This window comes from Myiozetetes cayanensis, unplaced genomic scaffold (assembly GCF_022539395.1).
Source record: "Myiozetetes cayanensis isolate MyiCay16 unplaced genomic scaffold, myiCay2020 scf4, whole genome shotgun sequence".
Classification (NCBI taxonomy): Eukaryota; Metazoa; Chordata; class Aves; order Passeriformes; family Tyrannidae; genus Myiozetetes; species Myiozetetes cayanensis.
In genome coordinates this window covers 6,098,222-6,113,896 of record NW_026087631.1, presented here as the reverse complement: position 1 = coordinate 6,113,896, position 15,675 = coordinate 6,098,222, and the positions used below count along the sequence as shown (strand labels likewise).

The following is a 15,675-nucleotide window of genomic DNA, read 5'->3' as shown; positions in this document are numbered from 1 at the left end:
GGTTACCATGTGTCACCTCTCTAGAAGCACTGGACTTTAACAAGGGTGCATGTGCCATGACTGCAGCAAGCCACAGGCATCCTGTGGTGCTGCATGGCTGCATAATTCTGTCATCCACAGCTCACCATGGGCACATCAATTCAGGGAGGAAGTACAAACCCTGCTAGGTGAGGTGAGGAAACTGCAGGCTTATGGACCTGGGCTGTCAGCACCGTTCCAATAAACATTGCAACTTTGGGAAGCAGGGCACAAAGCAAAATGTTTTTTGTAGGTTTTATTTCCCCCCCTGCCACCCCTGGAAAAAAATGGCAAAATGGAAATTTACAAGAAAAATCACTGTACTGAAACCCACATTTTCATCTAAAAAGCATTTGTAAGGAGAATTTATATCTAATTTCAGCTCAAAGATGCTTCACAAACATGCCTTATGGTCTCTTCTTACAACTATAGTTCGCTGCTGCTTTTGAGGGCAGAATGACTCCCAGCATCCCAAACACTCATATGGTCCAATTCTTTTGTTTTCTTATCTCTCTGCTCAAGGCTCTCTGACTACAGAGGAATAAGGCTTCTGCTGGTAATACTTCACGATACTCTTTTCATCCCTCCGAACTTGCCATGGGCAGCTTTGTCTACTTCAGGTATCTTCTCTATGCAGTCAACTGATTCTTAAGTCTCTTTCTTCCAGAAAGGCCTTATACTCATATTTCGACAACTTGTATAAACGATAAATTACTTTCTTATTCTGAGCTGCAGCATTGCTTCTCTGTTATGTAGTGTGAAGGGTATCTTTTTTTTTTCCACTTTTTAGCTTTTTTTTCTTCTCTCTCTGCTTACACAACAACGTAACTGCCGGGAAATCAGCAGCATTTCTGTTTTGATCAAATCATTCATCCAGTCACTCAGACTTGTTCATGCTGGATTGAACATGCATAAAGGAGATTCCCTGTACGAGCTGCCTTCTGGGAGGCTGGGTATCACCAAATAACCTGTGGTGCCTTCCACCCCGCTGCAGTTAAACTGGACCTTGAGTTTCTCAGACCCTTTGCCTGCAGATTCTTTTCGGGCATTCCTGCTGCAAGGACATGTGCACTGAAAGCCTGAGGAGTGAGCATGCATTAAACTCTATGGTTTCTTTTTAAATTTTGTGATTTAGAGTAACACTCTGTTGCAGAGAACTTGGCCTGTAACAGCACCTGATGGTGGTTTTTTTTCTATTTTACTCCTCCATGTCCACACCACCAGGATACTGGCACAGGAATGACTGTACACACACATACACACAAAAAAAAAACAAGGTAGAAAAATTGATTCTGAGAGCCGACTTGTCTGTAAGGAAAGCATTCTCAGTTGTTCCTGTCAGATGGCAATAATGAATCTACTTGCCTTAGGTTTATTCACTCCTAATACTGTCGAGCAATTCTGTCACTTGATACTGTGTTTATTTCAAGGCTCAGATGGTTTCTGGTGTTAAAACCATACAGCATCCATTTCCATCATGTACAGGATTAGTCCTCAGCAAAGAAACTGAAGCTGTTTCATTTCTGCAAACCCTGGCGGGCTCACTCAGGTGAGCACCAGGCAATAGCTAAAGCGGCTGCTTTAGTACCATGAGAGTTCTTTAATGAGTGGGTGAAGGGCTGAGTGAATTGCTTCCCCTACTCCACGACAGCCGTCCTGTGTCTTGCCTTCCCCCTCTCTTCTGCACTCTTAAACATTCCCCCAGAGGCGAGGGTGCGGGTGACTGAAAACGTGAAGTCACCTGACAGGACGCTGCCCGACTCCCTTCTCTCTGCACAGCACAAGCTCTCCTTGCCGAGTGGCAGTGAAAGCAACTCTGCGGGGCTTTGCTCTGCTCAGCAGGCTGCAGAGTTTGCTGCAGACGCAAACCTGAAATCCATCTTTCTGCCACCTACGTACCGTCCAGGGGGGTTGCATGTCTTCTTGCCTTCTGTGTCTTTCCCCAGACCTCTGTTCTCGAAAGGAAGCTCTGTTCTGCTGCTAGGAATGCATCCTGAGAGGTGGCTGTGTTGGTGCTACCCCACTTTCTGTGTGTGGGCATTCGTGTTCACATCCTTGATTAAAGGTAGGCTCTCTTTGGTACTAGTCTCTAAAATACCTGCTAGTCACTGTATTTGCTTCTGTTTTCCTGAATGAATTCAATGTAAAGCCTCTACTAGATATTTCTAACCTGAAATCTTTTAACATTTCAACAGCATTTTAAGAGAGCTATAGCAATACTTGTTTTCTCACATAAAAGTCTTCATTTTTGTTTGATAACTAACTGAAGAACTGTTTCTAGCAAACAATGAAAATGGAATAGCATTCTAGTAATTTCATTTGATGCTTGAATTTGCAAGTGCTTAAATAATGCAGGCTAAAGATGTTCACATTCAGTACTCACACCTTCAAAAGTGAGAACTTGATCTATTGTTGTTCACCATTGTTTGTAATCTATGTTTAAATATGCTGGAGTCATTTTCATGCACCAGTCTCACTGAGATTTAGCAGGATTTTTGCTTCTAAGGCACTACATCTTTTTTGAAAGTGTCACTTCTGCTGATGACCAAGATGTGCATGACATACACTGCTTGTGTTAACAAGGTATAAAGTGTTGTCTTAAAGCAGCACCAGTGGGATGAGAATCTGTAACTGAAGTTTGAAAATGGAAGTCCTAAATACTTGTCTGGTTTTTTATTTTAAAGCATGCTTCTGTTAAGAAGCCAGTAGGAAAATTTCAGATGAAACATAATTTTAAACTCATTGGCTTTAGTCGTGAAACTTTTCTAAGAAACTCATGTTCCCACAGTAGTGTTCATCTAGTCACAGTGCAGTGAGTGGTGATGATGAAATCTGAAAAGGAAATTTTGACTTACTCTATGAACGGCACAACACGTGATGTGCAAACATCCAAACTTTACAGACATTCATGATGCTAAAAGGATGAAATGAAACATTAAGTTATGGAATTTTTACTAGATTTTTTTTCCATACATGTAGGTCACCAGTAACCAGCATTTCAGCTTGTAATTATGATAATGTGAGGATGCTTTGTATTACTTTAGATGCAAAATGACTTTTTTTTTTAAAAAAAAAAAAAAAGGTGAAAGGCAGCCTAAGCATGACAGCAGTGCAGTATGCTGAGACTAAGTGTCTCCCTGTAGGATCCTGTAGGACATCTGTGCATCCACAGGCCTTTGGGTTTAATGAAAGATACGTAAATTGCAAATTTATGTTCTGTGGTGTGCCAGAGACCATGCTGCCTGACACAAATCCATTCCATGTTTAATATTTGCAATCATGATTGCCTTATCATGATTACTTTCCTAATGCATTCTGGAACTTGCAGCCTGGAACTTGCAGCCTGGAACTAATCAAAAAAATTTATGAACATGATTCTGAAAAACTAATTTTTCCTCAGTTGTATCAGTAACACCTGTGGGATCATCAAAGAGCTTTGATAACAAAGCTGTGCACAGTATAATAGGGAAGTTCTAAATCTTGACTTCATAAAGCACTTTGAGTGTAAGTGCTGAATTATAGTAGTGCGTTGCAATAGCAAAGTTATTCAAGAAAATTATTCTCCTGAAGTGATGTTGGCAGAGCTAACATGATTGAATATTTTCCTTTTTAAAACAAAGACTGCAGCCTTTAGAACTGTGAAAATAAGTATTTCAGGTCTGAACTGCATGTAACAGGTTAAGAGCATTCTTTTTAACTCTGAAGTAAGTCAGCTTAGTGCCTGACACATATCTTGTTCCTGCTAAGCCACCTGGTCTCTTCTTTATTGACTGGGGATTACAGCTATGATCTGCTTGGTCCCAAAGAACAGCTCTGTATTACAAAGATGCATCCTATTCTATAGGAAATTTTACTATTTCCACTTTTTTTTTTTGGTTTTGTTTATAGAACTTAATAAATGAACTTCCTTCAGAACAAAAATTGGGCTATCTAGAGAGTTGAAAGAGGAAACATGAAGGTGAAATGTAGTCATAGTGTTTAAGATTAGGAGGCATCATTATAATCACCTAACCAGAATCCCTCACATTTGATAGAGTAGTTGAGGCATCAAGCTTTTTATTTCTGAGTAAGTAGCTATGTTTTTCATGAACTCCCAAAGGTTAAATCAACCCCATTCCTCCTTTTTCTACTTCACACTTCATTCTACTTTTTTCTGATACCAGGGTGAGCCAAGTGGAGGCCCATGGGCTGGTGGCTTGATACAAGGTCACAAGCACATGATCCAGAAATACAGCCCAGATTTAGATAATAGTATATTATCCAGCACCTTCTTTCCCTTTTTCTTACCTCTGGCATAGCTATTCTTTATGTTTGCTAACACAGGTACCACAACCTGCGAGTCAGAGGAGCGGTTATTTCACCACCTCTTCTCCCAGTACAACCAGTTCATCAGGCCGGTGGAAAATGTGTCCGATCCCGTCACTGTGTATTTTGAGCTGGCCATTACCCAGCTTACAAACGTGGTAAGACTCACTACGGAATACTTGCTGAGATTTGGGGATGGTTGTAAAACGCACGCGAATCGCTGAAGCAGGAGATGCAATTGCGATGGCTGCACACAACCCTAACTGGCATTTCATGTGGGCCGAGGTCTTTGATGTTCTCTCAGTTAGCTGAGTCGCTCCTGTTGCTCAGACAAGTGGTTTGAATGAAGCAAATTAATTTGCTTGCTCTGTGGCATCAAACCCCTTCGCCCCAGGCAGCAGCTTCCAGAGCCCAGAGCAGCAGTGCTGAATGTTCAAACCCACTCTCCAACAGGGATAGACCACTTCAGGGACACCAGGTTGTGTGTAGCACGTGTGCAGTTCTCCTGTGGGTCTCCTGTCATTTCTCAGTGGTCCTGAGGGGTTAGATCTTTTCTGCATTCCTTTTCTTCAGTCTGTTTGTTTCAACATGACGTAAGAGAAGTGCAGCCCGCAGAGTGGTGGGGAGAGGAGCGTTGTGTGTTTTGGGATGCACCGTAGTGTGTTTTGGGATGCACCGTACACAAGGGTGAGTGTGTCTGGGGTGGCAAAGCCTCTGGGCAGGACAGGGAGTCTGTGGAAGGAGCAAAGCCTGGCCTCAACCCTTGCTGAAGTCTCTCTGTGAGGCAAATTATCTGCAGAACAAAGGGAGAGTTTTGACTCTGAAGCACCTGGTTGAGTCCATAATGAAATGACAGGCAAGCAGCAACATTCAACAAGAGCAGGGGAGAGAGCTTATCTGAGAGGATGAATGCAGGCATTCTAAGTCCTCGTGGTCAAGGCTGTTGCCTCTTGGAGTTCCTCTGTGGAAGTATTTTGTTTCATTGTTACAGGTAGCTTGGCAGGTTTCCACAATTCTGTCTCACATTGCAGGTCCTGGCTCCTGGTGCTGTCTTTGAAGAAAGAAATGGACATTATAAATAAATCAGTTGGATTTTTTTCAGGAGAGAGTCATGATTTTTATGAGAATTTAGATAGTTTAACCCACTAACAGGAGCCCTACTGGTCTTTCAAAATTATTTTTGTTGTGGTTAAACTTTATGTAGAACTATGTTAGTATTTATATTAGTATGAAATGTTGAATCTACAAAATTTTCCATTTTTGTATGGTAAATACCTTAATTTTTTTGAGTTAACGTGCTTAAAAACTAAAAACTACCCAAACCAACATTCTTGCAGATATTTTCTTTGTGAATGTCAGCCTGCATTCATGCACATATGTCATATCTGTATTTCTCAATACTTTTAGGCTGAAGGCTCATTAGAACAGCATCCAAAACTTTATATTTGTGTTTCTTGCAGCACTTTCCTGATTCTTCACGGATTGGCAATAGCAATAATTGACTGTAAAAAGAAAATCTCTGTACAGAGTGACCTAGTTTTGTGCCTTTTGAGTACATCTGCTCTAGAGGTTTGTATAGAAATTCAAGAACTGTGATACAGTTGCCATTTTCTTGAATCTTCATGAGTTCTGTACAGTGTTATCAAAGCTTTTTAAACACTGAAACCTCTAAAATGCACAGCCACCAACATAGTTCTTCTGGCGCTGTTTTCAGAGGAATTGTAGGTTTTGTGCCCTTCAGGTTCTCAGCCACTGGCAAAAAAGTGCAACTCTTTGTATACTTGATATTTATGGAGTATGATTTTTCAATAGAGCTTTAAAAATTTTACAGTAGAGCTGCACATGACTGTGCACAATATGTGAGCCCCTGAAAGGTATCCAGAAAAAAAATCTGGTTTCAGTAAATGTGGAATTCTATTTTCCATTTTTGGACTGTGTTTCTTTCTAGGATGAAGTCAATCAGATTATGGAAACAAATTTGTGGCTTAGACATGTAAGTGACTTATTGCATTTCTCGTATATTTTGCATTGATATGATCAAATTGGTGTTACCTTGTGAGTTACAACTACAGATTAAGTTCTTGTTTTGTAACAAGGATTTTAAAGGATGAGTAAGGAGAAGCTCCATTAACCAAAGCCATAACTCAAAATGTAATTTCTTCGTTCTCGTCTCCTTTCCTGTGTAGTATATTCTCCTCCAGCTTTGTGATCATTGCATGGTTTTTGTGTGGGATTTTTTGGGTTTTTTTGGGTTTTGTTTTTGTTTTGGTTTTTTTGTGTGTGTGTGTGTTTGTGGTTTTTTGTTGGTTTTGGTTTTTTGGTTGGTTGGTTGGTTGTTTTGTTTGTTTGTTTGTTTGTTTTCCTAGTAAATCGAGCTGGATGTAGCTCTTTAGAGTAGCTCTTTAATGGGTAGAGTAGCTCTGCAGCTCTACATTCCTAGGTAATCTCCACCAAAACATCTATTAGCAAAAGGAACATACCTCCACTTTTCCTGACAGTTTTTTCATATTTACATAGATAAAAATCCTTAAAGGACCTAAACTATTGAGAAAACACAGACAACTTGCATCAGTTTTCTCCAGGTACTGATTGTCATCCACACAAAGTTTTCTGTGAAAGCTTCTGTACTTATGGTAGGCTGAGACACAATGGAGCATGGCCCTATCATAGTGCACTAGGCAACAGTGCAAAATATTTGTTGATAATTCAAGGGTTTAAAATCTTTGTCCACTCTTATTTCAGATTTGGAATGACTACAAATTGCGATGGGATCCCAAACAATATGATGGCATTGAATTTGTTCGTGTAGCAGCAGATAAAATTTGGAAACCAGATATCGTCTTGTATAACAAGTATGAAGATTCATTTTACCCATTTTGTTGATTCATTTTACCCTTTCCCTCAAAAGTATCCTCTTGCAGCCTCCATGAAAGATATTTTACTTCTGTGTTAATTTTCTTTACCTCATTTGTCTTTCTAGTGCCGTGGGAGATTTTCAAGTTGAAGGGAAGACCAAAGCCCTCCTTCGATATGATGGAATGATCACCTGGACCCCACCAGCTATTTTTAAAAGCTCCTGTCCTATGGATATTACTTTTTTCCCGTTTGATCATCAGAACTGTTCGCTCAAATTTGGCTCATGGACCTATGACAAAGCCGAAATCGATCTTCTGATCATTGGATCCAAAGTAGATATGAATGACTTTTGGGAAAATAGTGAATGGGAAATAGTTGATGCTTCTGGCTACAAACATGATATCAAATACAACTGCTGTGAAGAGATCTACACAGACATAACATATTCCTTTTATATTCGAAGGTTGCCAATGTTTTACACCATAAATCTTATCATCCCTTGTCTCTTCATCTCATTCCTGACTGTGCTAGTTTTTTATCTGCCATCTGACTGTGGTGAGAAAGTGAACCTTTGCATCTCTGTGCTCCTTTCTTTGACTGTATTTTTACTGGTAATCACAGAAACAATCCCATCCACCTCTTTAGTAATTCCCCTAGTAGGTGAATATTTACTGTTCACTATGATATTTGTGACTCTGTCAATTGTCATCACAGTGTTTGTCCTAAATATACATTACAGGACTCCAACCACACACACAATGCCCAAATGGGTAAAAACCGTCTTTCTTAAGCTGCTCCCCAAGGTCCTGTTGATGCAGAGGCCACTGGAACAGCAGAAAAAAAATTACTCCAAAAAACCCAAGAAAGCATCAGAGAGTAAGTCAGGCAAGCCAAAGCACAGCAAACACAAAGATACCAAACTGCAGAAGGAGCAGCGATGCAGTCACTGTGACAAGGCCGCTGAACTCGCTACCACCAAGAGAGGGCTGAGCCATCAGAAATGGATGGCAGAGCAGGTGGAGTACTCCCCAGAGGTGAAGGATTTCCTCAGCAATGTCCAGTTCATCGCAGAGAACGTGAGGTCTCAAAATGAAACCAAAGAGGTAAGGGAACTAACCCTCCCGCTGGGGATTGTTTGGAGTGTTGTGAAATCAACGGTGATGACGAGGCTGAGTGCCTGGGGATAAAGAGCAGGGGGGAAGGTCAGCAGGGCAGATGTCCTGGTACAAGTCTGTTGCAGACCACCTAGCCAGGATGAACAGGCAGATGATGCATTTTGCAGGAGGCTGGAAGAAGTATCACAACCACTAATCCTTGTGCTCGTGGGGGACTCTAAGTTGCCAGATGTCTGCTGGAAGTACAACACAGTAGAGAAGAATCAATCCAGGAGGCTCCTGTAGTGCGTGGAAGATAACTTCCTGACACAGCCAACTAGGGGAGGTGCCCCACTGGACTCAGTGTTTGCAAACAGAGGACTGGTGGGGGATGTGGTGGTCAGAGACCCTCTTGGGCACAGTGACTGTGGAATGATAGTTTTCAATTTTGGATGAAGTTAGGAGGAGTGCAAGCAGAACTGCCACCAGGGATTCCTGGTGGGCACACTTTGACTTGTTTAGGAGATTGATTGGCAGAACCCCTTGGGAGTCAAACCTGAAGGTCTAAGGAGTCCAAGAAAGCTGGACATGCTTTAAGAAGGAAATCTGAAAGGTGCAGGAACAGTAAGACAAGATACTGGGGGAAAAGGCTATCCTGGCTAAATAGAGAACTTAGGCTGGAACTCAGGGGAAAAAAAGAGAACGTTTCACCTCTGGAAGGAGGGGCAGGTAACTTGGAGTGATTACAAGGATGTTGTGAGGTTATGTAGTTAGAAAATTAGAAGGGCTGAAGCTGAACTGAAACTTAATTTGGCCACTATGGTTAAAGATAACAAAAAAGTTTCTATAAATACACTGGCAGCAAAAGGAGGGCTAAGGAGAATCTCTGTCATTTGCTGGATGCAGAGGGTAGCACAGTGTCAGGAAATGAGGAAAACACTCAGGTACTTAATGCCTTCTTTGCCTCAGTCTTTAAAACCTAAATCAATTGTCCTCAGGATACCAAGCTCCCAGATCTGGGAGTTAGTGATGGGGAGCTGAGTGAAGCCCCCATAATCCAGGAGGAAATTGTTGGTGACCTGCTATGCCAGTTAGACACCTGCAAGTCTGTGGGTGAGCCCAGATGGGAAGCACCTGAATGTAATGAGGGAGCTGGCAAAAGAGCTTGCCAAGCCACTTTCCATTATTTACCAGCAGTTCTGGTCAACCAGAGAATTCCCAGTTGAATGGAAATCAGTAAGTGTGATGCCCGTCTACAGGAAGGTTCAGAAGGACAATCTGGGAAACTACAGGCCTGTCAGTCTGACATCAGTGCTGGGGAAGGTCCTGGAGCAGACCATCCTCAGTGCCATCACACTGCACATGCAGCACAGCCAGGGTATAAGACCAGCCAGCGTGGATTTACAAAGGCAGAAGATCCTCCTTTACCAACCTGATCTCTTTCTGGTGACCCACTTAGCGGATGAGGAAAAGGCTGTGCATGTTGTCTACCTAGACTTCAGCAAAGCATTCAGCACTGTCTCCCACAACATCCTCCTGGATAAACTGGCTGTTTGTGCTTGGATGGATGGACTCTTTGCTGGCTGGACAGCTCTGTCCAGAGAGTGGTGGTGAATGGAATTATATCCGACTGGGTCCCTGGTGCTGTTCCCCAGGGCTCAGTACTGTTTAATATCTTTACCAGTGACCTGGAGGAGGGGATCAAGTGCACCCTCAGTCAGTTTGCAGGTAACAGCAAGTTGGGTGGGAGTGTAGATCTGCTGGAGGGTTGGAATGTCCTACAGAGGGATCTGGACAGGCTGGATCAATGGGTCGAGGACAACTGCATGAGGTTCAATAGGTCAAAGTGCCGGGTCCTGCACTTGGGTCACAACCACCTCACACAGCCCTGCAGGCTTGGGGAAGAGTGGCTGGAAAGCAGCCCAGCAGAAAAGGGGATGCTGGTTCTACAGCCAACTAAATGTGAGCCAACTGTGTTCCCAAGTGCCCAAGAAGGCCACTGTATCAAGAATGGTGGGGCCAGCAGAACTAAGGTAGTGATTGTCCCACTGTACTTGATGCCCAAAAAGGCTCACTGAAAATTGCTCAGAGACAGTTTTGAGTCTTTAAGCAGTAAAAGGTATTTATTTTAAGCAATGCTGGGGGCTAACCAACTCATGCTGGACAAAACTAGCCCAAAGTTATCGGTGTAAAGTCAGGTATTTATACAGTTTTTGTGAGAGATTACATCATTTCTACATGCATATTCATATTATTACAACATTTCATTATAATATTCATAGCAGGTGGAGCCTGGGTGGAGTCTGGGCAGAGTTGTCCTTTTGGGGTGCTGTTCTGGGGGTCGTTCCTGTTTCTTCATCCTCAGGGGGTCTCATTCCAGAAGTCTTCCTTGCTTTGAACTTTTCAACTTTCTTAGTTGACTGTCTTCCTGATGGTGAATTTTGCAAGATTTTGGATTGAAACCCCTACTTTGCCCCTTATTCCATAAGGAACCCTTCCTTATGTCTATTTAGGTATGTGTGTTAGCGTTTTTGGTCTTCTGTATTTCCCTGTGTTCTTACTTTGTGTTCTTACTTTATGTTCTTTGTGTTAGTGTGTTAGCATTCTTTGGCCAGGTGTTATTTTTCACTAGCCTTGAATTCTGGTTCCTTTAGTTCTTTACCCAGAGCTTGCATTCTGAGTTAACTCCTTCAGGGCCCTGCTCTGTTTCATACTCGGCACTGGTGAGGCTACACCTTTTGTACTGTGTTCAGTTTTGGGTCCCACACTTCTCAGAAGACATTGAGGTGCTGGAGTGTAGCCAAAGAAGGGCAAGGAAGCTACTGAAGGGTCTGGAGCATAAATCCTATGACATACAGCTGAGGGAACTGTGGTTGTTTAATCTGGAGAAGAGGAGGTTTGAGGGGATCCTCACTGTTCTCTACCTGAAAGGAGGTTGTATGAAAGTGAGGGTCAAGCTCTTCTACCATGTCTCAAGTGAAAGGATGAGATGAAATGGCCCTAAATGGTGCCAGGAGAGGTTCAGATTAGACATTAGAAAAAGAACTCAATTGGAATTGAAATAAGTTGCCTGGTGGAGTGATGAAGTCATTGTCTCTGGAAGTGTTCAAAAGCATCTGGACGTGGCTTGGGAATATGGCTTGGGGCAATTATGGTGGTGCTGGTTTGACAGTTGGACTAAGATGATCTTGAAGGTTTCTTGCAACCTTGATGATTCTGGGTTTCTGTGATCCAGAGAGGCATGGCACCGCAACTCTGGCAAATGAAAATGTGATCTAGAAGGGCAGCCCAGAGGAACTTGTGTTGTTGGGTCTAGAAATGAAAATTCTTGTATCTGTTAATGAGCTCAAGTTTCCTACAGGAAGGGACGAGATAGATGATCCATTGGGAATGGAATAAGAAAAGTATTCTCATCTGTTCCCCTTCTATCCCTAGTAGATAGTTTAGACAGCAAGTTTTAGAACAGATGCAAGATTCAACCTTCAGTGAAAAAGGGGAGGAGCATTAGCCTGCTGCACCCATAAGGAATGAATTTTGATCAGCAGTGGTTCAAACAGAGTCAATCCTGCCATGGAGCAGGGGGTAAACTAGATGGGATTTTCCAAGGTCTCTTCCAGCCCCCTTTCCATAGATCCTTAAAAGCAACACTCTTCCACTACTCAGCCCTGGTAAGCAGTGACAGCCCAATACCAAGTTTGCTATTTGCAAAACAGGTTGCTTCTCTGTGTTAGTAATGGAACAAACAAATTTGGAAACTGCTTTTTAAAGAACAGGGCTCGTCTAGCAACGCAGCAGTTGATCTGGAGAGGAACTTCTCTCAGTCAGTGATAAATCTGGCAAAGATAATCCATTCAGAATGCTGTTGTCTGTACTTCATTGCAGTCTGACATGTTCCAATTTTTACAGTGATTTGAATAACTGGCTTCAGCAATACAGTATTTTCAGCCATGATAAACATGCATTGAAATAATAGTTGAGTTTTGGGGGAAGACAACTGAATAAAAACAGATGAGTTGAATAAAGACCAACTAAAAAGAAAAGACAGAGGGGGGCTTAAAAGTGAGATTTGACATTTAAATTACTGGAGTTGCTTGTGTGAGGTTAAGAATCTTTCATCCTAATTGTGATTACTATCATAGAAAATGATGCACATTGGAATTTAGGGAATTCTTGGGCCACATCCTCAAGTGTAATCAAGCAACTAAAAGCAGCTGCAAGAAAGATTTTCTGACATTCCCCCACATCCAGACCTCACAAGGATCAGGAACGCTCTGACACTTCAAGATACTTTAAAAAAGTTTAGAACCTAATGAAACATAAATTTTTGATCTCTCATGAAGTTTTTGCTTTTGCTTTTGAAATTTTTTAGATGCTCTTTGATGGTAAAATGGATTTCAAAATTAAATACTGCTGTATTTGTACTGAAAACCACAAAAACTTTGTAAGGGAAACGTTGAGATGAATACTTTCTATCAGAATATTTTGTTGAAATTCATGCAACCTCTATGAAACCCAAAGATTACTTTCCCCCCCCCTTTTTTAAGGAATATATTGACACAGAGGAGGATGAGAACTGAGCTGAGCCTTGCTTAGTACCTATACCCTGACTGTTCTGCTTAACCCAAACATTTCAGCCCTGCTTTCACTCTCACATCAGGTGCATAAAACATATCCAAGTACTGTAAGCCGCTGATTTTTCTGATGCACTCAAAAAAAAAAGACACTTTGCATGAAGTCACCTGAACAGCATTCTGTCTTCATTATACAGCTCATGAAAAGCCTTCCTTTGCTGGTTTTGTTTATTTGCATTTTGCAAATCTCTCCTGCTAAGTGAAATTCTGTTCTTAGTCTAGTGGGTGCATCAACAGCTCTGCATCTTACCTCTTAAAACATACTAGGGATGGGAAGCAGGATTTTTCATCTACCAAAACCCTCCTTTTGGGGGGAAAAAGAAAGGGATTTTTTTTTTTCTCAGGTGAACATGGAGAAAATTATTCTGGAGGATGTTTCTGCTTCAGCCAGACATACAAACCAATATGAGTGGTATCATGCACTAGTCCTATATAAATAAAAGTCCTTTAAAAATTGTGGCAACATTTACAGCAGCTAGAGTTCTTGCTGTATTTTTTTTCACAGGAAGCACAGCAGCAGCATCTTGGGGGAAAACATAATGAAACTGGGAAAACAAGTGAAAGATCCCCCAGCAGAGAGCTCTTAGCCAGCCACTTGTTTATATGAGTGAATGTTCTTCTGATGCAGTGGTTCTTGTATGTAGGACAAGTTAAAAGGTTCAGTTTAAAGGACAGCAAATTCACTGAATGTGGTTCTAAGGTCTGTCTCTCAGGCAAACACATTCCACTCTGTCTTGCTTAGGACAAGACACTGCGGTTTGCTGTGTTGGACTTGCTGTAGTCCACGTGTCCGGTTGTCCAGTTTTCTGAAATCAGCAGGGCTTGATTGGAGAGACAGTTGAGCAAATCAGACCAGAATAGCAAACCCTCCTGTGTGGGCTGTCGGGATAAATCCCCTGACGGAGTCCAGTGATGTGCACCTTTTGTGGCTGTGCCTGCTGTTACATCACCCCACTCTGCACCCCTCACAGGACCAGGTCCTATTTGTTAGCGTCAGCATCACAACCATAGTTTGCAAACAGATTTGAATATTTAGAAGAATTCAGCAGACCAGGACAGTGTTGTATGTTCTCAGCCAAAAGTGACAAAAAACACTTTTAGAAAATCAATCCCTTTGGAAGAGGCTTGAAAACTGCAGCAGTTGTGAGCATAACAAGCAACATTCCTGACTTGCATGTATGTTCTCCCTCACATTCAAAAGCAGAGGAGACATTTCTACTGCATGCTCTCAACTAGCAAGTGCATGTAACATTATACAGAGTTTATCCTTTTCTTTCTTTATTCTCTTGCAGGTGGAAGATGACTGGAAATACGTAGCTATGGTGATAGACAGAGTATTTCTGTGGGTATTTATAATCATTTGTGTGTTTGGGACTGCAGGACTCTTCATCCAGCCACTAATAGCAGACACATGACTTGATACACTGCTTTTTACCCGCTTTGGGTTTTGTTTCATTTCTCGTTTGTTAATCTACCTTGTATTTCTCTCCTCTTACATAACCCATCTGCTCATCCCCTCCTCAGCACCCAGCCACAGAGAGCCCCAGATCCATAAAGCACATGTTTATATTTGTGTTTGAAATCAGACAGGTCTTAGGCACTTAATCATATTGGAAGACAAAATGACTTTATATTAGAATGTGATAACCAGGTGAGGGATACACATTTGAAAACTATATGATTCTAAAATCTTGAAAAACTAGTTCATTTGCCACTTAGATTTGCATGTGACCAAAGTCCCCTCTGCTTCCTGATACTGAATACCAAGACCCTGATGAGCTTCAGTAGGATTTCCAAGCCACATCTCTCTCATCAGATTAACAGTGGTCCTAGTTCCACAGGAGTTTCCCCTCTGAAAACTCTTGCTTGCTTAGGCTCAGTCACAAGCCCAGCATGCAAGGGTTCATTCTCATCACAGACAGAACTGGCTTGACAGAATCAGATTGATCTGAGTTTTCCTGTGTTTAAGACAGCAGACCAACTCAGACACCTCAGCAGGAGAAGGCTGGGTATCATGAATCCTGTGCAAAGCTGAGCACCTTGGTTTGAACAGCTGTGCAGCAATGTTCTGTTTGCTGGTTCCTCATGGGTCAGTGCTGTGTGTGCAGACCTGGAACTGCAGGGACGCATCCTTTGGGGCTGAGGCTGCTGTTTTGTAACCAGGTTCCCAATCCTGGTGTGCTTAATCCTGAAACACTTTGCAGATGTGACCCTGACGTGATTTCTATAATATATGTATGGTTCACCCTTGGGTCCCTTGTCCGTTTATATTCCTGTTGGGTTTGTGCCAAAGGACTCTTCTTTAAAAGGCAGCACTTCAATTAAACCCAGTAACTTCAAGAGCACAAAACTCTTCTTTCTTACAGGAGCCCCTAAATTTAACTGTGCAGTGTCAGTGCAGTGTTTTCAGTGTCTGCCATGTATCAATCTCTGCTCTGAATATCACCAATCCCTGGAAAGTATGAATCCCTGTTTCTCAAGTCTCTGACTGTCCTTTTACTCTTTTGTGACTCTCCATAATAAAGAGAATAGGATTGAATAAATGTATATGTCAGAGATAAAGGTGGAATGACAAGAATATAACTGTCTTATTCCAGTGGAAGTGGAACTGTCTGGAAGAAAACTATATTTTCTGTAATCCTCCAGAATGTTGCATAATTATGTAGTGACTGACAAACAAATGTATGAACAAGCATGGCTTATTTTGTCAGGCTGTCGATTAAATATCACTCCTGAGATATACCTTCTTGAAGAATTTGTGTGTCTGTTTT

The 15,675-nt window shown here is 41.9% G+C and overlaps 1 protein-coding gene across 1 annotated transcript; it reads left to right on the top strand.

Moving 5' to 3' along the window:
* Positions 1-1,849: 1,849 nt before the first annotated feature.
* CHRNA6 (cholinergic receptor nicotinic alpha 6 subunit) lies at positions 1,850-14,885 on the top strand. Its single transcript, XM_050328954.1, has 6 exons — positions 1,850-2,083; positions 4,342-4,481; positions 6,272-6,316; positions 7,066-7,175; positions 7,304-8,282; positions 14,197-14,885. The coding sequence occupies exons 1-6, from the start codon at positions 2,005-2,007 to the stop codon at positions 14,317-14,319; spliced, it is 1,476 nt and encodes a 491-aa protein (XP_050184911.1). The 5' UTR covers positions 1,850-2,004; the 3' UTR covers positions 14,320-14,885.
* Positions 14,886-15,675: the final 790 nt, after the last annotated feature.